Source organism: Mobula birostris, chromosome 8 (assembly GCF_030028105.1).
Source record: "Mobula birostris isolate sMobBir1 chromosome 8, sMobBir1.hap1, whole genome shotgun sequence".
NCBI lineage: Eukaryota > Metazoa > Chordata > Chondrichthyes > Myliobatiformes > Myliobatidae > Mobula > Mobula birostris.
The window spans coordinates 100,058,807-100,086,653 of record NC_092377.1 but is presented as its reverse complement, the minus strand read 5'-3'; the positions used below and the strand labels follow the sequence as shown (position 1 = coordinate 100,086,653).

General features: G+C 45.3%; 1 protein-coding gene across 1 annotated transcript in view; it reads left to right on the top strand.

Annotated features, from left to right (window-relative positions):
• LOC140202029 (epithelial cell-transforming sequence 2 oncogene-like) overlaps positions 1-27,847 on the top strand; it is a 72,497-nt gene that overhangs the window by 35,627 nt on the left and 9,023 nt on the right. The window contains 9 exon segments of the mRNA XM_072266890.1: positions 6,195-6,385; positions 11,038-11,162; positions 12,981-13,111; positions 17,313-17,433; positions 19,477-19,645; positions 23,644-23,667; positions 23,670-23,735; positions 24,838-24,930; positions 27,424-27,606. Coding sequence (XP_072122991.1) covers positions 6,195-6,385; positions 11,038-11,162; positions 12,981-13,111; positions 17,313-17,433; positions 19,477-19,645; positions 23,644-23,667; positions 23,670-23,735; positions 24,838-24,930; positions 27,424-27,606 — 1,103 coding nt within the window.

Genomic DNA, 27,847 nt, shown 5'->3' with positions numbered 1-27,847 from the left:
TGGAACACCTGACTCCTAGTAGCTTTTGCAGAAGGCATTATCCCAGAGGTTCACATACTTTTTCCAACAAATATGTGTAATATTGGATCATTTTTCTTAATAAATAAATGAACAAGTATAATGTTTTTTATGTTATTTATTTAATTGGGTTCTCTTTATCTAGTTTGAGAACTTGTGTGAAGATCTGATCACTTTTTAGATCATATCTGTGGAGAAATAGAGAAAATTCTACAGGGTTCACAAACTTTCTAGCACCACTGTAGGTGGTGGTGCAGGTAGTGATGAGGAAGCAGAGAGTCTTAGACAAATTGGGAGAATGGGCAGAGAAGTGGCAGATGGAATACAGTGTCATGCACTTTGGGAGAAGGAACAGAGGCATAGTCTATTTTCTAAATGGGAAGAAAATTGAAAAATTCAAGGTGCAAAGGGACTTGGGAGTTCCTGTGCAGGATTCCCTAAAGGTTATCTTGCAGGTTGAGTTGGTCATGAGGAATGCAAATGCAATGTTAGCATTCATTTCAAGAGGACTAAGTATAAGAGCAAGGATGTAATGCTGAGGCTTTATAAGCTATTGGTCAGACCACACATTGAATATTGTGAGCAGTTTTGGACCTTTATCTAAGAAGGGGTGTGCTGGCATTGGGGAGGGTCCACAGGAGGTTCATGAGAATGATTCTGGGAATGAAACGGTTAACAATATGAAGAGCATTTGATGGCTGTGGGCCTCTACTCACTGGAATTTAGAAGGATGAGAGGGATCTCACTGAAGCCTATCGAATATTGAAAGGCCTAGATAGAGTGGATGAGGAGAGGATGTTTAGGTGGGTGGGCACAGACGCAGATTAGAGGAATGTCCATTTAGAACAGAGATGAGGAAGAATTTATTTAGCTAGAGGGTAGCGAATCTGAGGAATTCATTACCACAGACAGCTGTGAATGTCGTCAATGAGTATGCTTAAAGCACAGGTTGATGGGTTCTTGATTAGTAAGGATGTCAAAGTTTACAGGAAGAAGGCAAGAGATGGATAATATATCAGCCATGATTGAATGCCAGAGCAGACTTGATGGGCTGAATGGCCCTATTCTGCTCCCATAGAAAGCTGGGAAGCACGACTTCCTGGGTAGTAATTTTTGGGATTGCTGTCTGTGCCATGCGCCAGTGAGGATAAAAACAGGGTGATTTGGCAAATTAATGCGTAGCTGAGAAGCTGGCGCAGGGGGCAGGGCTTCAAGTTCTTGGATCACTGGGATCTCTTCTGGGGGAGGTATGACCTGTTCAAAAGTGACCGGTTGTACCTGAACCTGAGGGGAATGAATATTCTTGCGACAGGCTTGTTAGAGCTGTTGGGGAGCCTTTAAACTAATTTGGCAGAGGTGTGGAGTGAAGGGATTCAGTATAGGACAGATGGTAAAAAAGCAAAAATTGCATGCAGTCAGACTGTCAGGAAGGACAGGCAGATGATAGGACATAATTGCAGCCAACGGGGTGAGTATCAGTGCATTAGAGATGCAGAATCAAAAAGGGTAGCAAATACAGTGCTTCAAGTGTGATATTTTAATGCACAGAGTATAAGAAATAAGTTGGATGATCTTGTTGCACTATTACAGATTGTTGGGTATAATGTTGAGGCCATCACTGAATCATGGCTGAAGGATGGTTGTAGTTGGGAGCTGAATGTCCAAGGTTACACATTGTATCAGAGGGATAGGAAGGCAGGCAGACGGGATGGTGTGGCTCAACTAGTAAAGAATAGCATCAAATCAGTAGAAAGATGTGGCTTAGGATTGAAAGATATTGAATCCTTGTGAGTTGAGTTAAGAAACTGCAAGGGTTAAAGGTCCCTGATGGCAGTCATATACAGTCCTCCCAACAGTAGCAGGGATGTGGACCACAGATTACAACAGGAAACAGAAAAGGTGTCAAAAGGGTAACGTTATGATAGTTACAGGAGATTTCGACACGCAGGTCAATTGGGAAAATCAGTTTGGAAATGGATCTCAAGAGAGTGAGTTTGTTGAATGCATGTGAGATGGCTTTTTACAGCAATTTGTCATTGAGCCTACTAGGAGATCAGCTAAACTGGATTGGGCGTTATGTAATGAACTGGAGGTGATTCGGAAGCTTAAAGTAAAAGAACCCTTCGGAGGTAGTGATCACAATATGATTGAGTTCAACTTGAAATCTGATAGGGAGGAAGTAAAGTCTGACATAGCAATATTTCAGTGGAGTAAAGGAAATTACAGTGGTATGAGATGAGTTGGACAAAGTAAATTGGAAGGGGATGCTGGCAGGGATGACAGCAGAGAAGCAATGGTGTGAATTTCTGGGAAAAATGAGGAAGGCAGGATAGATGTATTCCAAAAATGAAGAGATACTCAAATGGCAAAATAGTACAACCGTGGCTGACAAGGGATGTCAAAGCTAATGTAAAAAGTAGGAGGAAGATAGAGGATTGGGAAGCCTTTAAAAACCTAAGAGCAAATAAAAGAATCATTAAGAGGGAAAAGATGAAATATGAAAGCAAGCAAAGTGGATAGTAAAAGCTTTTTCAAGTACATAAAAAATTCAAATACATTCAAGTACATAAAAAATAAAAGAGAGATGAGAATAGATATAGGACTGTTAGAAAATGAGGCCGGAGAAATAACGACGGGGGCCAAGGAGATGGCAGATGAACTAAGATGAATATGCAGGACGTTTACAGAGACAGGTGTGTAAAAAAAGGCCCAAATGATCATTGGGGACCCGAGTCACCCCAACCACAAACTGTTCCAGCAGCTACCATCCGGGAAACCGTACGACAGCATAAAAGCCAGGACCAACAAACTCCAGGACAACTTCTTCCACCAGGCCGTCAGTCTGATTAATTCACGCTGATACAATTGTATTTCTATGCTATATTGACTATCCTGTTGTACAAACTATTTATTACAAGTTGCTATAAATTGCACATTGCACATTCAGACGGAGGTGCTATGTAAAGATTTTTACTCATGTATGTGAAGGAGGTAAGAAATAAAGTCAATTCAATTCAAAGTGAGTATTTTGCATCAGTCTTCACTGTGGAAGACACTAGCAGTGTTCCAGATGCTGAAGGGAGTGAGGGAAGAGAGGTGAGTGTAGTTATTATTGCAAAGGAGAAGGTGCTCAAAAAACTGAAAGACCTATGGGTACATAAGTCACCCGGACCGGAGGATCTGCCCCCGAGGGTTCTGAAACAGGTAACGATAGAGATTGTAGAAGCATTAATAATGATCTTTCAAAAATCATTGGACTCTGGCATGGTGTCAGAGGACTGGAAAATTGTAAATGTCACTCTACTCTAAAAAAGGAGGAAGGCAGCAGAAAGGAAATTATAAACCAGTTAGCCTGACCTCAGTGGTTGGGAGGATGTTGGAGTCAATTGTTAAGGATGAGGTTATGAAGTACTTGGTGACACAGAACAAGATAGGACAAAGTCAACATGGTTTCCTTAATGAAAAGTCTTGCCTGATGAACCTGTTGGAATTCTTCAAGGAGATTACACGTAGGATAGATAAAGGGGAGGTAGTGGATGTTGTATATTTGGACTTTCAGAAGGCCTTTGACAAGGTGCCACACATGAGGCTGCTTACCAAGTTAAGAGCCTATGGTATCACAGGAAAGTTACTGGCATGGTTAGAGCATTGGCTAATTTATAAGAGGCAGCGAGTGGGAATAAAAGGATCCTTTTCTGGTTGGCTGCCAGTGACTAGTGGTGCTCTGCAGGGGTCAGTGTTGGGACCACTTCTTTTTATTAGTTTAGATTAGATTAGATCCAACTTTATTGTCATTATGCCAAGTACAGATACAAAGCCAATGAAATGCATTTAGCATCTGACCAGAAATGCAAAGAATAAATGATTTAGATGATGGAATAGATGGTTTTGTTGCCAAGTTTGCAGATGATATGAAGATTGGTGGAGGGCCGGTACTGTTGAGGAAACAGGTAGACTGCAGGACTTCGACAAATTGGGAGAATGGGCAAGAAAGTGGCAAATGAAATACAATGTTGGAAAATGTATGGTCATGCACTTTGGTAGTAGAAATAAACATGCAGACTATTTTCTAAATGGGGAGAAAATCCAAAAATCTGAGATACAAAGGGACTTGGGAGTCCTTGTGCAGAACACCCTAAAGGTTAACTTGCATGTAGAGTTGGTGGTGAGGAAGGCAAATGCAATGTTAGCATTCATTTCAAGGGGTCTAGAATACAAGAGCATGGATGTGATGCTGAGACTTTTTAAGGCACTGATGAGGCCCCAGCTTGAGCTTTGTGAATAGTTTTGGGCTCCTCATCTAAGAAAAGATGTGCTGGCATTGGAGAAGGTCCAGAGGATGTTCACAAGAGTGACTCCGGAAATGAAGGGGTTATCATACGAGGAACGTTTGATGTCTCTGGGTACTCACTGGAATTTAAAAGGATGAGGGTGGTGGGGGGGTGTGGAATCTCATTGAAACCTTTTGAATACTGAAAGGTCTGGACAAGGTAGATGTGTGAGGGAGTCTAGGACAAGAGGGCACAGCCTCAGGATAGTTGAGCATCCTTGTAAAACAGAGATGCAGAAAAATTTCTTAAGTCAGCGGGTGGTGAATTTGTGGAATTTATTACCACAGGCAGCTGTGGAGGCCAGGTCGTTGGGGTGTATTAAAGGCAGAACTTGATAGGTTCTTGATTGGACATGGCATCAGAGGTTACTGGGAGAAGGCCGTGGAGTGGGGTCGAGGAGGGGAAAAATGATCAGCCATGATTGAATGGTGGAGCAGACTTGATGGGCCAAATGGCCTAATTCTATTCCTATGTCTTATGGTCTTATATCTTGTGGTCTTATTGTCTGCCCCTGAGGCGCTTATGGAATTGGATTGGAGATTGAAATTGGTTTATTATTGTCACCTGTACTGAGATAGAGTGAAAAGCTTTGTTGGTGGGCCATCCAGACCGATCTTTCCATACATAAGAACACTGAGGTAGTACAAATAAAAATACAGAAGGAAGTGTTACAGCTCGGGAGGGAGTACAGTGCAGGTTGACAGATAAAGTGCAGGGGGCACAATGACATAGATTGGGAGATCAAGAATTCATCTTTTCTTGTTTTAGATGTCCAGTCAAGAGTCTGATAATAACATAAAGTCAAGTCAAAGTCAAGTTATTATTAAAGTTCATATATGTCACCATAGACTACCCTGGGATTCATTTACCTGTGGGTATTCATTGTAAAATAAAAAAATACAATAGAATTTATGGAAAAACTAGACACAAAGACTAACAAACAACTAATGTGCAAAGGAATACATTGTGCAAATAAAAAGCACATAAATATTATACATTATAATATTATAATATACAAAATATCGTATAAAATAATAATATATATTGGTGTGGCACAGTAGCATAGTGGTTAGCTCAACACTTTACAGTAAGGCAGCCTGGGATCAGTTCTTGCCACTGCCTCGAAGGAGTTTGTACGTTCTTCCCATGACCATGTGGATTTCCTCCGGGTGCTCCAGTTTCCTCCCACAGTCCAGAGACTTGTAGGTTAATTGGTCATTATAAGTTGTCCCGTGATTAGGCTCGGATTAAATTGGGGGAGTGATGACCGAAGTGGCCCGAACGTGGAAGGGCCTATCCTGACTGTTTCTCAATAAATAAATATAATATAATATACTTTTATTTAAATACTATAATTATACGTATAATTACAAATGAATAATTATAATATATAAAATTCAACTGAAAAATACTGAGAACATGTGTTGTAGAGTCCTTCAAAGTGAGTCTGTAGATTGTGGACTCAGTTCAGTGTTGAGATGAGTGAAATTATCCTCACTGGTTCAAGAGCCTGATGGCTGAGGGGTAATAGTTGTTCCTGAACCAGGTGATGTGGGTCCTGAGGCTCCTGAATGGAAGCTGTCCTTGAACTGGGTGGTGTGTGCTTTCAGGGTTGTCTAACTTCTGCCCGATGGGTGAGGGAAGAAGACAGAATGTCCGGAATGGGGAGGGTCTTTGATTATGTTGGTTGCTTTCCTAAGGCTTTGGGAAGGTTACCTCATTAGGATCACATCCACTGTGATGCAGTGAGATTCAGATGTATTGAAAAGGACATTACTGAGCAGGAGCATTGACCCTGTTCCTCCCTCCACAGCCACTGCCAGACCTTCTGAGTGTTTCCAGCAGGTTTGCTCAGGATTGGTTCACTGAAGCTGTCCCGATAGACAAGGTGGACTTCACTACTGTAATCCCCCGCTTCCTGTCTCTCTACGCCTTCTCGTTCTTGAGTCCCAGACAGCTCTGCTTGGCCTCTCAAGTCAACTGGCACTGGCGATTCCTGACTGAACAGGTCTGCTCTTCCACTGGCTCCGGTCCAGGTTTTCAGAAATACTCTGTTCCACTGTTGTGTGCTGAGGTTGGGGACACAAAAGGTTCTGCAGATGCTGGAAATGCAGAGCAACGGGCACACAAAATGCTGGAGGAACCCAGCAGGTCAGACAGCATCTATGGAGGGGAATAAAGACCATAAAACATAGGAGCAGAATTGGGCCATTCAGACCATCAAGTCTGCTCCACCATTCCATCATGCCTGATTTATTATCCTTCTCAACCCCATTCTCCTGCCTTCTTCCCATTACCTCTGATGTCCTAATTAATCAAGAACCTCTGCTTTAAATACACCCAGTGACTTGGCCTCCTCAGCCATCTTTCACAATAACTCTCCACCCTCTGGCTAAAGGCAAGGGATGTCCTTGTGGCTGTGCCCTCAGATCCTAGACTCCCCCACCATAGGAGACATCTTCTCCACATCGACTCTATCTAGGGCTTTCAATATTTGACAGTTTTCAATGAGATCCTAAGCTCCAGTGAGTACAGGCTCAGAACCATCAAACGCGATAAACAACCAGCATCGACTGTTTATCGTCTCTTGCTGAGTTCCTCCAGCATTTTGCGTACTTGGTAAGGTCGATGTTTATCGGTGATTATGAAGGTGACTGGTCAGCTAGGTACCACTCCTGGGCTTTACTGTCCCTCAGGCACACACACGTCAAAGTTTCGCCCTTAAGGATAGAGAGTCACAGAGCCACTGACGCACCGGGGGCAGAAATCCCAGTTCAATCCCCTCCCCGACACTGTCTGCAAGGAGCCACAAGCAATCTGCTGGAGAAATATACCCAAAGGGCACCATGGGAGATAGTGATTAGCACGACGCTGTTACAGGTCGGAGCATCAGAGTTCGAACTTCAATCCTGGCAACCACTGTAAAACACTTCATAATTTTTTCCAGTGAACACGAGTCTCAGCTGGATGCTCCAGTTTCCTCCCACAGTCCAAAGACATGCCAGTAAGTAGGTTAATCAGTCATTGTAAATTGTCCATGGTTAGGCTAGGGATAACAATTGGAGGGTTGCTGAGTGACACGGCTCGATGGGCTGGGAAGGCCTGCAAGGACAGTCCACATGGTATCTCAATAAAATAAATAAATAATGTAAACACGTTACAAAGACTTATGTACACATTACGGTTAGGGAGTTGTGGGATGATATGTTGGTACACTTTAGGTTTAGGGAGTTGTGGGATGATATGTTGGTACAGATTAGAGTTAGGAAATTGTGGGCATGCTATGTTGGTGTCAGAAGCATGGTGACATTTGTGGACTGCCTCGAACTGTGTTGGTCCATTGATGCAAATGATGCATTTCACTGTAGTTTCGATGTGCATGTGAAAAATAAAGCAAACCTAGTCTTTAAATGCTGGGGGGACTCAACAAGTCAGACAGCCTCTGTGGAGAGGAACGAACAGTCGATGTTTTGGGCTGAGACTCTTTATCACCCTTCCTGATGAATGGTGTCGTCACAAAGCGTTGACTGTTGATTTCCCTCTATAGAGCAGCAGCCTGACCTGCTGTGTTCCCTCGCCTTTTCGCCCCAAAGACCCTACTCAGTTCCTCCAGCAGATTGTTTGTTGCTCCAAATTTGTGTCTGCAGCCTCTTGTGTCTTCCCTCTCCATGTGGAGTTTGCAGTTCTCCCCATGTCCACTTGCCCCCCCCCCCAAATGCTCTAGTTTCCTCCCACATCCCAGAGATGTGCTTAAATGACCACTGCGAGCTCACCCGTAACACAGTTCTCCAGATGTGGTCTTTTGTCCATTTGCGGTGTGACATCCCATCCCTTGTTCTCAGCATCAGTCGTCTACCTTCCCTCTGGAGACAGCCTCTCTTTGCCCCCCACCGATCCCCTGCCCGTCCCCAAATTCTGTAGACTCTGCCGCTGGTACTGATCTGCACTCTGTCAATGTCAAAGAAAGGCTCTATGAATAAGCCAGGAAATTACAGACCAGTGAGCCTGACATCAGTAGTGGGGAAGTTCTTGGATGGTATTCTAAGGATTTTTGTTTTATTTGATTGAGATACAGCACGAAACAGGCCCTTCTGGCCCTTCAAGTTGTGCAGCCCAGCAGCCCCCAGTTGAACCCTACCCTAATCACAGGGCAGTTTACAATGACCTATTAACCTCCCAACCAATACGTCTCTGGACTGTGGCAGGAAACCACAGCACTCTGGGGAAACCCATGTGATCGTGGGGAGAACGTACAAACTCCTTACAGACAGCAGTGGAATTCGAACCCTGGCCAGTGGAACTGTAAGGCATTGCACTAACCACCACACTCCCTTGCTGCTGGATATGTAATTAATTAGATAGGCATGGCCTGATTAGTGATAGTCAGCATGGCCGTGAGCATGGTAAGTCATGTCTAACCAATCCTAGAGTTTTTCCAGAAGGAAAGTTGATGAATGAAAAGCAGTGGAGGTGGTCTCATGGACTATAGCAAGGCCTTTGACAAGGCCCCCCATGGGAAGTTGGTCAAGAAAGTTCAGTCGCTCTGCATTCAAGATGAGGTAGTAAATTGGATTAGACATCGACTTTGCGGGAAAAGCCAGAGAGTGGTAGCAGGCGGCTGCCTCTCTGACTGGAGACCTGCAACTAGTGGAGTGCTGTAGGGATTGGTGCTGGGTCTGTGGTTGTTTGTCATCTATATCAACGGTCTGGAAGATAACCTGGTTAACTGGATCCACAAATTTGCGGTAACACCAAGCTTGAAGGTATTGTGGACAGTGAGGAAATTTCTATCAAATTTCTCCTCAATCTTCTATATTCTAAGGAATAAAGATATAACCTTTTCAACCTTTCCCTATAACACAGGCCCTCAAGTCCCAGCAACCTCCTTGTAAACTTTCTCTGCACTCTTTCACTCTTACATCTTTTCTGTAGGTAGATGACCAAAACTGCACATGAAACTCCAAATTCGGCCTCATCAATGTCTTATACAATTTCAACATAACATCCCAACTCCTGTACTCAATACTTTGATTTATGAAGGCCAATGTACCAAAAGCTTTCTTTACAACCCTATCCACTTGCGTCTGACACTATTTTCACCGAAAAATGGACCTGTGTTCCCAGATCCCTCTGTTCTACCACACTCCTCAGAGCCCAACCACTCACTGTGTAAGACTAGTAAGACACCTCACATGCAATTTTCTGCATTAAATTCCACCTGCCATTTTTCAGCTGGTCCAGATGCCACGGCAAGCTCTGATCGTCTTCCTCACTGTCCACTGCACCTCCAAGCTTGGTGTCATCTGCAAATTTTCTGATCTGGTGAACTACATTTTCTTCCAGATCAGTGATATAGATGACAAACAACAACAGACCCAACACCAATGCTTGTGGCACTCCAGTTGTTACAGGCCTCCAGTCAGAGAGACAACCGTGTACTATCACTGTCTGGCTTCTCCTGCAAAGCCAATGTCCAATCCAATTTACTACGCCATCTTGAGTGCTGAGCGACTGAATCTTCGTGACCATGTGGGACCTTGTCAAACTCCTTGCTAAAGAATCAGGGTTTCCCAGCCTGGGGTTCAGGGACCCCTCAGTGAATGGAAAGGCTCCATGGCATAAGAAAGGATGGGAGCCCCTGTTCTATGTAGTCAACATCTACTGCCTTGCCTTCATCAATATTCCTGGTAACATCCTCGAAGAGCTCTATACGATTGGTTAGACACCACTTACCACAAACAAAGCCATGCTGACTATCCCTAATCAGTCCTCATCTATCCAAATACGTATATATCTGGTTTATTAGAATATCTTCCAATAACTTACCAACTACTGATGTCAGGCTCACCAGCCTATAGTTTCCTGGCTTATTCTTAAAGCCTTTCTTCAATAACGGAACAACATTAGGTATCATTGAATCTTCTGGCTTCTCACCCGTAGCTAATGATGCCTTAAGTATCTCTGCTATGGGCTCCTGAAGTAGCTGAGATAGCGTCCTACAGAGACTGAGGGAACACCTTGCTAAGCCCTGGGGATTTATCCACCCTAATTTATGGCACAACAGCAAACATCTCCTCCTCCATGACCTTTCTGTTGTTTTGCCTCACTTCTATAGACTCTGTCTGTCTCCTGAGTAAATGTAAATGCAATCCATTTAAGATCTCCCCCATTTCTTTTGGCTCCATGCATAGCCAACCACTTTGATCTTCCGGAGGACCAATTTTCTCCCTTTCTATCCTTCTGCTCTGAATATAACTGCAGAATGCCTCAGGGTTCACCTTCCCCTTGTCTCCTAGAGCAGCCTCATGCCTTCTTTTAGTCCTCAGGATTTCTTTCTTAGATGTTCTCTCAATAAAAAGATTTTTAAAGAAATAAGATGTTCTCTTGCATTTCTTATACTCTGTAATTACCTCATTTGTCCTGCCTGTCTGTACCTGCTATGCCCCTCGTTCTTAACCAGGGACCCGATATCTCTTGAAAACAAAAGTTCCCTAAACCAGTTATCTGTGCCTTTTATTCTGACAGGAACATACAAACCTTTATTCTCTTTATAACTGACCTGATCCAAGTACATCACCACGTGACAAACCACTGTCTGATTACTCCATTTTGAAGATGCTATGCAAGAGCACATTAGCTGTTTGTGGGCTGGGCTCCTCATGCTTCACCCTGTCTGTTACTCCTCCAGGGGATTCGCTGAGCTACCGACCTCCATGGCTGAGCGGAAAGTGGACTACTCGATGGTACAACACAAGAGCACGTCACAGCCCGACCCTGGAGAGGGCCAGGAGCAGCACATCACTGTGGCTGATGGTAATGCTTGATAATCTCTTTGTTAGCCAAATTAGGCCATTCAGCCCTCGCATCTCGATCATCCCACTGAACATTCCCTAACTTTCCCCTTTACCTGTTCTTCACACATTCTTACGAGTTCCACAATCACTCACTGGTCTATTCACCGGCGACCAATTAACCAATCACCCTATAGGAAACCCACATACTCACAGGGAGCGCATGGAAACTCCACACAGACAGTGTCTGATGTTGGGATTGAGCAGGGGTCTCTGGCATTGTGAGGCAGTGTTCAATAAACAAACCCCCATTCATAAAGAAAACCACTTTACACAGATACCCCACCCTGGAGGCAGGACCAGTGTGTTCTGCCTTGAATGGAGGGATTTTAGTGTAAATTAAATAAAACTATTTCTGTAGTAACCTCGATTGAGGCAGGAATTCACATGAGGTGTAGTTACTCTCTCCTATAATTACATTTCCGTCTGGATGGTCCTTGTCCCCCTCCAACTCCCCTCCCCCTCCCCGTCACTCTCCGTCCCCTCCAACTCCCCTCCCCCTCCCCGTCACTCTCCGTCCCCTCCAACTCCCCTCCTCCTTCCACCCACTTTCCACTCAGTCTCTCAACCTCTCTCTCCCCTGCTCCCCCCCCTCTCTCCCGCTGTCTCCTCTCCCCTCCCCTCCCCCTCCTACTCTCTCTCACCCCTCCCTCTCCCCTCCCCCTTTCCCCATCTCCCCTCCCCTTTCCCCCCTCCCCAATCCCTCTCGCTCACCACTCTCTCTCCTCCTCTCTTCTCCCTTTCCCCCTCTCTCCCCTCCCTCCCCTCCCTCTCTCTCTTTCTGTCCCCCTCTCCCCACCTGTGTCCCCCTCCCCCATCTCTCCCCCTCTTGCCCCTCTCCCCCCTCTCTAGTGTGTGGAAGAGCTAAGGGTTTGAAGAAGAAAGAATCTAAAGGGAAAGGAAAATGCACACCCTGCCCTTTCCCCACCTTCTTATTCTGGCTTCTTCTCCAGTCCTTTCCTGTCATGATGAAGGACCTCAGCCTGAAGCATCAACTGTTTACTCTCTTTTGCAGATGATGCCTGGCCTGTTGAGATCCTCCAGCATTTTGTGTGTGTTGCTCTGGATTTCCAGCAGAGTCTCCTGTGCCTCTGATTGGTGTTCCAGTACGTCTCTCCTATCTGTGGTGTGGTGTGCCCGTGACCTAACCAGCTAGTTTTCAGCTTCACCTCCCTTCACTGGTCAGGTCACTGAGTAAAAGTGTTACTGAGCTGTACGGGGCACTGGAGAGACCATACCTGGCAATTCTGATCACCATTTCCCTAGGAAAGACATGAATGAGGTAGAGAGGGTGATGAAACACACGAGTCACAAGGATGTTCCCGCGACCGGAGGGCATGGGTTAGAAGGAGGGTGGATAAGTTGCGACTGTTTTCTCTGGAGCGAATGAGGCTGAGGGGTGACCTTGTAGAGGTTTATAAAATTATAAGGCTGTGGATCAGGTGAATGGTCATGGTTCTCATTATTTTTGCCAGAGATGTAGCACAGTCACAGGCCCCTCCGGCTCTCCTGATCCTCTGCATTGGAGCCTCACACCAGGTGGTGAAGCAACAGGTCAGAATGAGCTCTGCAAGAGCACTTGGGTGATGCACCGCATCTCCACAAACACGTGTGAATCCCCATGTCCCTCCGTTCCTGCGGACTGATTTGAGCAGAGGTACTCACCCTGCATTACCTCTCCCCTTCTCTTTTGCCACAATGCATCAGCCCACACTTCTGTGAATCGATCTCTGCCTGCACTGTTAAGTCACCGATGAGCTCTGTTTTCCCCCTGTTGTAGGGAGATTGAACCCAGGCCAGTCTGCCCCTCTCCCATCTGCTGAGTGAAGAGAGCGTGGCCTCAGCCTCGCGGAGCCCGGCTGCGGACCAGCAGCGCCGGCTGGGATCAGCGGTAACACTGTGCAGGGGTGAGTGACAGAACGCCAGGAAGATGCCTGAGCAGGACGTCCCAGGCTAAAGATCCTCGCAAGATCCCGCTCCAGTTGCATTATTTTTACTGAACAAGTGTCACATTAGATGGCTCAGTAGCTCAGCAGGTAGGGCCACTGACTCACAGCGCCAGGGACCCAGGTTGGATCCCAAACTCAGGTCAGGTTCTGACTGTAAGGAATTTTTTACATTCCCCCCGCACAACCCTGGGTACTGTTGGTAGTCCCCACCCCCAGATACTCTGGTACTCCCACAGCTCAATGATGTGCAGATCGGTAGGTTAACTGCGCACTGGAAATCACCGTTTATAGGTGGGTGGTGGAATCTGGGTGGAGTTAAAACAGAGCAATACAGGCTCTTCAGCCCACAATGTTGTACTGACCCTCTCACCTACTCCAAGTCAGTCTAAACCTCGCTTCCCAAAAAGCCCTCCATTTGCCTAAGAGCCTCTCTCAAATGTCCCTCCTGTATCTGCCTCCACCACCACCCCTGGCAGGGAGTTGCTGGGAATATGTGGAGAATGCAATGGGATTAATGCTGGTATTTATGATCAAGTTATTCCATATTTGTACTTATAACTGTATATACACAGAACGTAGACCAGTACAGCACAGGAACAGGCCCTCTGGCCCTCAATGTTGTGCCAAACCAATTAAGGCCATAGACCATAAGACATGGGATCAGCAAGTATAGTTCTTTGGACACTACTGGGGGTGAGGGATGCCCGTCAGATCACGACAGCAGCAGCCAGGCTGGTGTCACAGCGGCCAGCTTTGAGACTCTTCAGTCAGGCAGTGCGATAGTTACAGGAAACTCGATAGTTAGGGGGACGAACAGGAGATTCTCTAGCCGCAGGAGAAACACCAGATTGGTGTTGCCTGCCAGATGCTAGGGTCCATGTTGCATTGGAGTGGTTGCGGAATATTTTCAAGGGGGAGGGGGTATACTGGCACCACTGACAGGCAGAAAACTACGCAGTGTGTACATAGAGTCAGGAAAGAGGCTGAAGAGAAGGGCCTCCAGGGTTGTAATCTCTGGATCGCTCCCTGTGCCATGGGCTAGCGCAGGTAGGAGTGGGGTGATAGCATTGATGAATGAGTGGCTGAGGAGTTGGTGCAGGGAACAGGGTTTCAAATTCTTGGATCATTGGAGCCTATTCTGGGGAAGGGGTGACCTGTACAAGAGGGACAGGCCGTATCTAAACTGGAGGGGAACCAATATCCTGGTCGGGGGAGACATAATGGAGTGATCAGACACTGGGTCCATTTGGGTGAAACTCAGGAATAGGATGGGTGCAACCACACTGATGGGATTGTACTACAGACCCTCCAACAACCACCGGGACACTGAGGAACAGATAAGTAATCAGATTAAGGAAATGTGTAAAAATAATATGGTTGTTGTCGTGGGGGATTTCAACTTCCCGAATATAAACTGGGACCTCATTATGCAAGGGGTTTAGATGGGGTGGAATTTGTTAAGTGTATCCCAGAGGGTTTCTTAAATCAGTATGTGGACGGTCCAATGAGAGGACGGGCTGTACTGACCTGGTATTGGGTAGTGAGCCTGGCCAATTGACTGACCTTTCAGTGGGTGAACAGTTAGGGAACAGTGACCACGAATCCTTAACTTTCAGGATAGATGAGGATAGCAACGCACACAAAATGCTGGAGGGACTCAGTAGGCCACGCAGCATCCATGCAAAAAAGAACAGTTAACATTTCGGGCCAAGACCCTTCGGCAGGATCTGGCCTGGCCTGCTGAATTCCCCCAGCATTTTGTGTGTGTTGCTTGGATTTCCAGCATCTGCAGATTTTCTCTTGTTTGTGGTAGATAAAGAGAGGTATGGTCCTTGTGAGAGAGTTTTACATTGGAGTAGGGCAAATGACAAAGGCATTAGGCAGGAACTAAGAAGTGTTAATTGGAAACACCCCTTTTTCTGGCAAATCCACATCAGTCATGTGGAGAGTGTTTAAAGATCAACTGCACACTCAGACAGTCCTTCCAGGTGAGGCGACACTTCACCTGTGAGTCGGCTGGGGTGATATACTGCGTCTGGGTCACCCGATGTGGCCTTGTATATATTGGCGAGACCCGACGCAGACTGGGAGACCGCTCTGCTGAACACCTATGCTCTGTCCGCCAGAGAAAGCAGGATCTCCCAGTGGCCACACATTTTAATTCCACATCCCATTCCCATTCTGATATGTCTATCCACGGCCTCCTCTACTGTAAAGATGAAGCCACACTCAGGTTGGAGGAACAACACCTTATATTCTGTCTGGGTAGCCTCCAACCTGATGGCATGAACATCGACTTCTCAAACTTCTGCTAATGCCCCACCTCCCCCTCGTACCCCATCCACTATTTATTTATATACACACATTCTTTCTCTCTCACCTTTTTCTCCCTCTGTCCCTCTCACTATACCTCTTGCCCATCCTCTGGGTTTCCCCCCCTCCCCCTTTTCTTTCTCCCTAGGCCTCCTGTCCCATGATCCTCTCGTATCCCTTTTGCCAATCACCTGTCCAGCTCTTGGCTCCATCCCTCCCCCTCCTGTCTTCTCCCATCAATTTGGATCTCTCCCTCCCCCTTCCACTTTCAAATCTCTTACTAGCTCTTCTTTCAGCTAGTCCTGACGAAGGGTCTCGGCCCGAAACGTCGATTGTACCTCTTCCTAGAGATGCTGCCTGACCTGCTGCGTTCACCAGCAACTTTGATGTGAACTGCACAGAGTATAGGAAAGGTATGTTCCTGTTAGAAGGAATAACATGGATGGAAAGATAAGAGGACCTTGGATGTCCAGAGAGATGATGAATTTAGTCAAGTAGGAAAAGGGAAAGTATGTAAAGCTTTGGAAGTTAAGATTAAACAGAGCAAATGAGGAGTATAAAGAAACCTGAAAAGAACTAAAGAAGGGAATTAGGAAAGTCAGGAGGGACCATGAAAGTCCTTGGGAAGTGGAATTAAGGTGAATCCCCCTTGGAAGTTTTCATGTTTTATGATTTAATAGGTCTCTACAAAGTGATCTAAATTAATTACAAATATAAAACACAAAATAATTGGTTGCATAAGAATTCTTCCCCCCCCCCCTTTAATATAACACACCATATCATCACTGGTGTGGCCAATTAGTTTTAGAAGTCACATAATCAGTTAAATGGAGATCTGTTTTTGGAGACCTGTGTACAGTCAAGGTGTTTCAATTGAGTGTAGTAAAAATACACCTGTATCTGGAAGGTCTAGCTGCTGGTGAGTCAGTATCCTGGCAAAAACCACGCCAAGACAAAAGAACACTCCAAGCAATTCCACAAAAATGTTATTGAAAAGCACAAGTCAGGAGATGGATACAAGAACATTTCCAAGTCACCGAATATCCCTTGGATACAGTTAAGTCAATCAACAAGAAATGGAAAGAATATGACACAGCTGTAAATCTGCCTAGAGCAGGCCGTCCTCAAAAACTGAGTGATGTACAAGAAGGGGACTAGTCAGGGAGGCCACCAAGAGACCTATGACAACTCTGGAGGAGTTACAAGCTTCAGTGGCTGAGTTGGGAGAAACTGTGCATACAACAACTGTTGCCCGGGTGCTTCACCAGTCACAGCTTTATGGGAGAGTGGCAAAGAGAAAGCCACTATTGAAAAAAACTCACGTGAAATCTCAGCTAGAGTTTGCTGGAAGGAGATTCTATGGTCTGATGGAACCATAATTGAGCTTTTTGGTCATCAGACTAAATGCTATGTTTGGCATAAGCCAAACACCACACATCATCAAAAACACACCATCCCTACAGTGAAGCACGGTGGTGGCTGCATCATGCTGTGGGGGCGGTTCACTGCAGCAGGCCCTGGAAGGCTTGTGAAGGTAGGGAGTAAAGTGAATGCAGCAAAATACAGGGAAATCCTGGAGGAAAACCGGATACAGTCTGCATGAGAACTGCGACTTGGGAGACTTGTTTTCCAGCAAGGCCCAGCCGCGCAGTCATAGGTGCAGAGAAGGTAGAACAGTGGGCTAAGCATGCATCCTGGTAGTGGGATGGGAAGGTTTGGAGGGATATGGTCCAGGTGTAAATTAATGGGACTAGGCAGAAGACCAGGTCAGCACAGACTAGATGGGCCAAAGGGCCTGTGACTCTACGATTTAATTTGTGTACTTAGTTCCTTTTCTCTATTATTTGCAGGAAGAACCTCAGTGGTGGTGGTCCCTGCCTGATGTCCCACAGCACGGCTGCCATGTCAGAGAATGGTACCTCTAACCACCCCCGAGTGGTTCTCATTTCGTCCAGGATCCCGGCGTGGGAGGCAGGCTCCTCAAGCCCCTGCTTCAGAGGCAATAGTGAGGTGGCACAGGTGGACTGGTGATATGAGGACCCAGGGTTTTTTAATGGAGATAATTACTCCTGAGGCCTGATTAGCAAAACTATTAGATAGGGATAGAATTGACAAATACTGGAGGACTTTTAAGATAGGGGACGGTTTAACTGATATGCGTAGGACAAGAGTTTTATTTTTACACAGGATGTGGTTATGGACCAGGCTGCCAGGGATGGTTGTGGAAGCAGATATGACAGTGGAGTTTAAGAACTGTTGAACAGTCAAGTGAGTGTCACTCTCCGGTTCAGCTGGCAGCATTAGTCTAGGGAAGACAATCTCCGGCCTCACCAAACGTGTGAGAATGAGGTGCACAACCCCCTGTTTGTGTGGATGCTGTGTGATGTGTCACTCTGTTACAAATCAGTACCACCAAATAACAGACAGAAAACCATATGCAATTAAATGATTTAGCTTCATAATTCTTAATTTGACTAAAGGGTTAGTAAAGTAAAGCAAAAAGAAAAGGGCCCATTTCAATGAAACAGTCTAATGTGCACAAGTTGGAGCTCACAGTTTCTCTTCCACTGGTCCTCCATCGACTCCTTGCCCCACTCCAAATCCACTCCTTTCTGGTGTCTACGACTTCTCCTTTCTGACATCTCCTTTCTCCATCTTCCACCGAACAAAAGAACCAGATCACCTCGTTCTCAGGCACACAACAAGAAAAAAAACACTCCTCTCATTGGACGGCGCACATTCCAAAGCCCCTGTTATCTCCAGCCATAACCCAAACACTGCTGCTACAGAAAAACCATTACATTAGCAGTGAAACCTTTCCCCACAGCGTTACATGAATATGCAGTGAATAGAGGGATATTGACAGGGTGATAAGACAAGGTGTCAGGATCTGAGGTGAGAGCTAATTCTGCTCGCTGTCCACGATGGTCACTCCTCTCTCCATGGCCCTGAGGCTACGAAGACTGCCCCAGCTGCTGTGCTCCATGCCCACTAATATGATGAACTGATGTGAGGCTTTGGGCCTACTCCGGGTGCTCTGGGGTTTGGATTTGAGGACACAGTTTGGTTCAGAATGTTGTTGTTGGCTTCTATTGCTTGGATGATTTGTTTTTTTTTTCATTTTCTTTCCCCTTTCTCTTGCACGCTGGGTGTTGTTCTTTAATTTTGTTTCTTTAATTGGGTTCTTTCGGGTTTCTTGCTTTGTGGCTACCTGTGAGCAAACAAATCTCAAGGTTGTATAATCTGTTCATTCTTAGATAATAAATGTACTTTGAATCTTTGAATCTTGAACCTTTGGATACTGATCACATGCAGTCAGAAGAGATTTAGATCAGTTTGGTGTTGTGTTCAGCACAGACATCATGGGCTGAAGGGCTTGTCCTGTGTTGTACTAGGGCTGTGTACACACACTTGTCTTCATAGATCAGGGCATAGGTGAGAATTAGTGCTATAGAATCATAGAGCGCTACAGTATAGAAATGGGCCTTTTGGCCCATCTAGTCTGTGCCATCTTGGTCTTCTGCCTAGTCCCACCTATCAGCACTTGGACCATATAACTACATAACTCTCTCAGCCACGTACCTACCCCAACCTCTCTTTATTGAACAATTGTTTCAATTGGATAATTACAATCAAATCAACATCCTTCACTTTCACTGGCAGCTTGATCCACACTCTCACCACCCGCTGAGCCAAGAAGTTTCCCCTCTGGTTCCTCTGAAATAGTTCACTTTTCACCCTTAACCTATGACCTTTAGGACAGCTTCCACACAGCTGTAAGAAGACCATTTCCTAGTACAATAAGGACTATCCATTCCATTTCGTTCTTGTACTTTATTGTTTACCTGCACTGCACTTTCTCTGTATTCTGCATTGTTCCTGTTTTACCTTGTTCTGTCCCAACTGTCTGTGTGGTGATCTAATCTGTAGGAACAGTGTGCAAGATAGGCTTTTCACTGTATCTCAGTACATGTGACAGCAGTAAACCAATACCAATACCTGTTCTGTGTACAGGTGGCCCTGGACCGTGTGAGAGTCGAGGTGATCCCCGTTGTGTATGATCATTGTGGAACGACGCTGGAGAGCCTTCTGTTTCGAGTGGAGCAGGTTCTGAGAGGCCAGAGAGTGAGGAGCATTGGGATATTCACTGAGGAAAACTCGACCAAGCTGGACTTGGTCCAAGGTAAGGGTGATGAGACACGGGTGGCCAGACAAGGTTTGGCTCTGGGTAGCATTGCCGACCAGAGTACCTGTTAGAATTAACCCTGTCCTATAATTATCAGTGACAGGAACAGTGAGTTTTTAAAAATTTAGTGAGCTACTGTGCGGTACAGGCTCTTCCAGCCCAGTGAGCCGAGCTGCCCAGTACCCACCTATTTAACCCGGGCCTAATCACAGGGCAATTTACAATGACCAATTCACCTACTAACCCGTATGTCTTTGGGCTGTAGCAGGCAACCGGAGCATCTGGAAAAGAACCCATGTAATCATGGGGAGAACATACAAGCTCCTTGCAGATGACCCCAGAGTTGAAGTCTAAATTCTGACACGCTGAGATGCAACAGCATTGCACTAAACACTGCACTACTGTGGTGCCCAGTAATAAATCCCTGCATTTGGTGGTGACTTATAGACTCCAGAACCTCAATCAATGTAGAATGGCAGCTCAAGACATTTGGCCAAGCACTTTAATAGGCAAGGAAAGTAGTCTCAGTGCCTGTAAATGTCATTAATGTAGACGGTCAAAATGATTGGCTTTGATGGGGTGTAGTGTTGAACGGATGAATGAATACGTGACTCTATGAGTCCATAACCCAGAGCCATACCAGCATGGAAGCAGGCCCCCCAGCCAACTGGTTCATACCGACCAAAGTACCCATACAAGTTAGTCACGATTGCCTGCTTTTGGCCCATATTCCTCTACCTTTCCTATCCACGCACCTGTCCAGGTACCTTTTCAATGTCGTTGTCATTACCTGCCTCGAGCAGTTCATTCCATATACCCACCGCCATCTGTATACATAAAAACATCCAATTAAATCTCTTCCTTCTCCTCTTAAACCTCTGCCCTCTAATCTTTGATTCCTGAACCCCGGGAGAAAGTTTGTGTGCGTTCACTCCCTCTCTTTGCCCTTCATGGCCATTAAACAGCTCCAACAGCAAAACCATTGTGGAAGCCAGGGTGGTTGAAGAAAACCATCTTTGGATATAAGACCACAAGACAGAGGAGCGGGATGAGGCATTCCACCCATCAGGTCTGCTCCGCCATTCCATCATGGCTGATTTATTGTCCCTCTCAGCCCCATTCTTCTGCCTTCTCCTCGTAACCTTTGACGCCCTGACCAATCAAGAACCTACCAACCTCTGCTTTAAATATATTCAATGACTTGGACTATATTGCCGTCTGAGGCAATGGATTACACAAATTTACCACCGTTTGGCTAAAGAAATTCCTCCTCATCTCTGTCGTAAATAGACATCCCTCTCTTCTGAGGCTGTACCCTCTGATCCTAGACTCTCCAACCATAAGACATATTCTTCCCACTTTCACTCTATCTTGGCCGTTCAATATTTGATAGATTTTAATGAGACCCCCACTGAGCCCCCCCGCCCTCAGACTCTTATAAAATTCAGCGGGTTAAGGGCCCAGAGCCATCAAACGCTCCTCATATATTAACCCTTTCATTCCCTGAATCTTTCTCCTGCACCTCCACTGAACCCTCTCCAATGCCAGCACATCATTTCTTAGATAAGGGCCCCAAAACTACTCACAATACTCAAAGTGTGGTCTGACCAGTGCCTTATAAATCCTCAGCATTACATCCTTACTTACGTATTCTAATGTTCTCAAAATGAATGTTAATATTGCATTTTCCTTCCTTACCACTGACTCTGCCTGAAAGTTAACCTTTAGAGAATCCTGTATGAGGACTCCCAAGTCCCTTTGCATCTTAGATTTTTGAGTATTCTCCCTGTTTAGAAAATACTCTACACTTTTATTTCTTCTGTCAAAGTGCATAACCTCTTACTTCCTGACGCTGTATTCTATCTGCCACTTCTTTGCCGATTTTGCTAATCTGTCCCAGTTCTTCTGTAGACTCCCTGCTTCCTCAACACTACCTGCCCCTTCATATCATCCGCCAACTTGGTCACAAAGCTGTCAGTTATGTCATCTAAATTGTTGCGGTAATATATAACGTAAAAAGAAACATGCCCAACACCGATTCCTCTGGAGCACCACTAGTGAACGGCAGCCCACCAGCATAGGCTCTCTTTATTCTCACTCTTTTCTCTTGCCAGTCAGCCAATCTTCTATCCATCCTACTACTCTTTGGAGAGAAGGAGTATGAGAGGAGACATGATAGAGGTATACAAGATATTAAGAGGAATAGGTAGAGTGGACAGCCAGTACCTCTTCCCCAGGGCACCACTGATCAATACAAGAGGACATGGCTTTAAGGTAAGGGGTGGGAAGTTCAAGGGGGATATTAGAGGAAGGTTTTTTACTCAGAGAGTGGTTGGTGCGTGGAATGTACTGCCTGAGTCAGTGGTGGAGGCAGATACACTAGTGAAATTTAAGAGACTACTAGATAGGTATATGGAGGAATTTAAGGTGGAGTGGTTATATGGGAGGCAGGGTTTGAGGGTCGGCATAACATTGTGGGCTGAAGGGCCTGCACTATTCTATGTTCTATGTTCTAGTATCTTTCCTGTAATAACATGGGCTCTTATCTTCTTAACAGCCTCATGTGTGGCAAATTGTCAAAGGCCATCTGAAAATCCAAGTACACAACATCCACTGACTCACCTTTGTCTATCCTGTGTATTATTTCCTTAACGGATCCCAACAGATTTGTCAGGCAAGAGTTCCCTTAAGGAAACTATGCTGACTTTGGCCTATTTCATCATGTGCCTCCAAGTACCTGAAAACCTCACCCTTAATAGGAGACTACAACATCTTTCCAACACTGAAGTCAAACTAACTGGCCTATAATTTCCTTTCTTCTGCCTCCCCCCCTTAACTAAATAGTGGAGTGATATTTGTAATTTTCCGGTCCTCCAGAGCCATGCCAGGATCTATTGATTCTTGCAAGATCATTACTAAAGCCTCCATAATCTCTTCAGCTACCTATTTCAGAACCCTGTGGTATAGTCCATCTGGTCCTGGTGACTTATCTTCCTTCAGACCTTTCCAATTCCAAAGTACCTTCTCCTTTGTAGGACACTTACTTCTGCCCCCAGACACTCTTGAATTTCTGGCATGCTTGTTTGAAGTTAATAGTTATAGAAAGAAAGGGAGATTGGGGCAATGAAGGCTGATGGGAGATGGTAGAGAACTAGAGATATTTTGGCCAGCGTCAGTCACTGGAATCCAGAGCCATTCCTGTTCGATCACCATTGCGTCATTATGGACCCATTAAGATCAGATTAACTGGGAGCAGGAGAAGGCCATTGATGGGGTAGCTGTGCACTTGCAGTGAGGAAATGATTTGAGTGGGCGTTGGGTCCTTGCATCACTTTCGATGTTGTATTCTCTCGGTCTCTACACATTTGCTGCCAAACCCTAGCGCAAAAATAGGATTCGTTGTCATCTCTCCCCTCTCAGGTTGCTTAAAACCAGCCTTTTGTGCTCTTTGACACTAGGACCAGGCCATTCAGACCATCGAGTCCCATTGCTGGCCTTCATTTCTCTCCATTTGCCAGAGTTTGTTTCTTCTTGCATATTAACAACTTTAATCCAACCAAGTCCTTTTGATCCTGACCGTATCCACTGACCCACAACACAGGCGGTGGCATGGCAGCATAACGGTCAGTGTAACACTACTGCAGCCCCACTGTCTATCAGGAGTTTGTACATTCTCCTCGTGACTGAAGGGGCTTGCTCCAGGTGCTCCAGTTGCTTCACATGTTCCAAAGACGTATAGATGAATAGGTTAATTGGTCACATGAGTATAATCGTGTGGTGCGAGCTGGTTGGGCCGGGAGGGCCTGTTACAGTGCTGTATCTCTAAGTAGTAAACGATACATGGATGGAGTCCCAGATATCTGTCCTAGTGTTTGGGGAGTATAAGTTTGGCCACCAACACATACCAGAAGCTAACTGAAAACTAATTTGCAAAGAAGACATTCGGAATTCTTCTTCTTTAACTTGTTTGCATTTTATTTCTGATTTTTTTTTAGGCTGCAAGGTCAGTTCAAAGAATCTTCGGGCTGCATCCTGTCACAAGAAGAAGGAGGAGACATCCACATCTTTGTGCGGTTGGCTGCAGCAGGTTAGACTTCTGGATCTCAGGAGTGGGTGTTACAGTGGCACAGCTTGTAGAGCTGCTGCCTCGCTGCACCAGAGACCTGGGTTCAATCCTGACCTCCGGAGTTGGTTTTATCATTGTCACATGTACCAAGATACAGTGAAAAGCTGTACAATCATTACACAGTGCACTGAGGTGAAACAAGGTAAAACAATAACAGAATGTAGAATGAAATGTAACAGCTATAGGGAAAGTGCAGAGCAGGTTAAGGATAAAGTACAAGATCATAATGAGGTAAATTGTGAGGAGAAGAGACCATTTTGTCATACAAGAGGTCCATTTAATAGTCGGATAACAGTGGGATAGAAGCTGTTCTTGTGGGTGGTGGTACGTGCTTTCAGGCTTTTGTATTGTTTGCTCAATGAGAGAGGGGAGGAGAGAGAATGTTTGGGATGAGTGGGGTCTTTGATTATGCTGGCTGCTTCACTGATAGCTTCCGATTTACCTCCAGTGCCGGCTGCGTGGGGTTTGCATGCTCTCTTTGTGGCCGCGCGGGATTCCCCATGCCACATCTCAAAGATGTGTAGGTTGGTTGCTGTAAATGGTAATGGTTTATTATTGCCATGCTTACTGGGATACTCTGAAAAGTTTTGCTTGTGTGTATCAGAATTAGGTTTAATATCACTGATATACGTCGTGAAGTTTGTGGTTTGGTGCTGCAGAACTGAGTGATGCATAGGAAATTGCTATGTTACACTAAATACATAAATAGTGTAAAAGAGCAAATGTGAGGTAGTGTTCACAGGCCCCTAAATCGTTACTAATCCGAACATTTGTAGAACTGGAGCATCCAGAGGAAACGCATACAATCGTGGAGACAACATACAAGCTCCTTACAGAGAGCAGCGGGATTCGAACTCTGATCGCTGGGATTGCTGGGGCTGTAAAGGGTTACACTATCTGTTGTGCTGCCCTGTTTTTCTTTATGTAACCCTTAGGTTCGGCTGGCGGTTTAATTTAGGGGGAGACATCCTCTGGCCCAGCCAAACGAGAAATCTCATGTACATTGAGACATACAGTGGAAATACCCTGCATTGATTTATAAGCAGTCTTTCTCTGTGACCAGAGGCAGGAATGGAACTCCTGTCCCAGTTGTCTGCACTGACTGCTGTGTGCTGCAACACGCTTGCAGGCATGGTGACTGGATCCTGCCAACATCGTAAGTGTACCACTTTTTTTGCCAGAGCTTTGTAAATAATTCCTATTGTAAGACCATAAGACGTAGAGGCAGAAATAGGCCATTCGGCCTATCAAGTCTGCTCCTCCATTCCATCATGGCTGATTTATTATCCCTCTCAACTCCATTCTCCTGCCTTCTCTGGGTAACCTTTGATCCCCTGACTTATCAAGAACCTATCAACTTCTGCTTTAAGTATCCCAATAACTGGGCTTCCACAGCCCTCTGTGGCAATTAATTCCACAGAATCACCAGGTCCTGGCTAAAGAAATTTCTCCTCATCTCTGTTTTAAATGGAAGTCCCTCTATTCTGAGGCTGTGCCCTCTGGTCCTAGAACATTGAGGTGTAGTAATCTTGTGCAGTGTAGAAATCTGTCAATCTAATCAATAACTAAACAACCAAGTGGGTATAATATTTCATTCACAGATTCTGCCTCCTCCTACCCAATCCAATGAGCTTCTGAGATCCATTGCCTGCCATTTTGTCTTTCCTAGATTTTATCAGACAGTCACACAATGCTTCATACTAGGCATGTAATTGTTAACTTACCCAGGTGTATTTTAGCAATGCTCAAGTACCAAATTAACCAACCTAGCTCCAAATTAACCTAAATCTCTTCTGCCTCCATGTGATCCATAACTCTCTGTTGCCTTTATAGTCATCTGTCCGTCAAACAGCCTCTTAATCGCCACTATCGTATCTGCTTCCATCACCACCCTTAGCAGCTTGTTCCAGGCACCCACCACTCACTCTATAAAGACCATCTCCCTATACTTTCCTCCAATCACCTTCAAATGATGCCCCCTCCTATTAGCCAGTTTCACCATGGGAAAACTTCTCTAGCCATCCTCTTGATCTATGCCCCTTCTCATCTTGAACAGCCCTATCAAGTCACCTCTCATCCTCCTTCCCTCCAAAGAGAAAGCCATAACTTGCTCAACCTATCCTTATTAGACACGGTCTCTAGTCCAGGCAGAATCCTGGTAAACCTCCTCTGTACCCTCTCTGAAGCTTCCACCTCCTTACTTTATCTTTATGAAGTTTAAAGATCTCCTTTAAGCATTCTCCTATCATCTTAAATGCTTGGCCGCCAATATTTGACATTTCTACCCTGTGAGAAAGATTCTCACTGTCTACCCTATCCATGCCATTTTCCTATAAATGTAGAACATAGAACAGAGAACAGTACAGTACAGGGACAGACCATATGGCCCACAATGTTGTGCCAAACCAGCTAAAAAGCAAATCAAAAACTAATCCCTCCTACCTATACAATGTTCATATCCCTCCATCTTCCTTACATTATGTGTCTATCTAAATGTCCCTTAAAAGTCTCTAATGTACTTGCCTCTACCTCAAGACCAGACCTCCAGGCACCCACAACTCTCTGAGTAAATAACCCTCACATCCCCTCTGAACCTACGCATGCCCTTTGGTATTAGACATTTCAACCCTGCAAAACAGATACTCTCTGTCTGCTGTCTGCTCTATCTCTGCCTCTCATAATCTTGTAAATCTCTATCAGATCTCCTCTCACCCTCTGCCACTCCAGAGAAAACAACCCAAGTTTGTCTAGCCTCTCATGACAGCACATGCCCTCTAAACCAGGCAGCATCCTGGCACCCTCTCCAAAACCTCAACATCCTTCTTACAGTGGGGTGGCCAGAACTGTACACAATACTCTAGTTGAGGCCTAACCAGAGTTTTATAAAGTAGCATCTCAATGCCTGCAAGGAATTCTATCAGGTATAGCCATGAGAGGATGCAATAACTTGCAGGCAGCGATCTACCTGCTTCATCTATTCAATATGGACACGTACCTAACAGTAATGGACTTACCAATGGAAATTCCCCAACCGAGAAAGCGCACCAACACCTCTACTTCCTCAGGAGCCTGAAGAAATTTGTCACGTCCCCGTCGACCCTTACCAATTTTTATTGACAGGCCGTTGACAACTTGGTACAGCAATTGCTCTGCCCAAGATTGCAAAAACAGCTGAGAGTTTTGGACATGGTTCAGCACATGACGGAGTCCTGGTGAAGGGTCTCGACAGAATCCCACTTGTCCTCAGCAGGACTCTTTATCTCCATGCCTTCCTCACTTAAGCTTCTGTCTAAATGCCTCTTAAGTGTGGTTTCTCTGGCAGTGGCCAAGTTCAGGAACAGTCAATACCGTACAACCATCAGGCTCCTGAACCAGTGTGGATAACTTCACTCACCACAACTCTGAACTAATTCTGTGACCTACAGACTCACTGTCAAGGACTCAACTCATGTTCTCAGTATTTTTTTTATTTGCAATTCCTTTTCTTTTGTACCATGGTAGTTTGTCACTGTTTGTGTATAGTTTTTTTTGGTAAAATTCAGTTGTATTATCTATTTTTCCTGTGAATGCCTGCAAGATAACAAATCCCAATGTAACATATGGTCACAGGTGTGAACTTTGATAAGAGATTTGCTGTGTTGCCCACTAGTTTTCAGCGAGTGGCCGTGGGCAGCTGGGGTCCCCTCTCCCCCAGCCAGGGACTTCAATGAGAAGAAGCTGCTGACGTGGACCAGGATGGCAGAAGTGAGCGAGGAAGTCCATGGGCCCATCGGCAAGGCGATGGAACCACACTGCAGACATCTGCAGAGGCACCTCTACAGGAGGCTGATTGGTAAGACTTCAGGCATTTTTAATTTCTGGTCAGCCAAACATTTAAATGTCACAAGGGTCACTTTCAGCAGACACCGATAAGAAGATTATTCCATCTAGGGATACAGTATAGAATACAGAACATAGTACAGCACAGGAATAGGCCCTTCAGTTAACAATGTAAAAAGAAACTTGCCTTGTATGTCTCCTTTAAGCTTTCCAGCTCTCACCTTAAAGCTGTGTCCTCTAGTATTTTGCAGTGT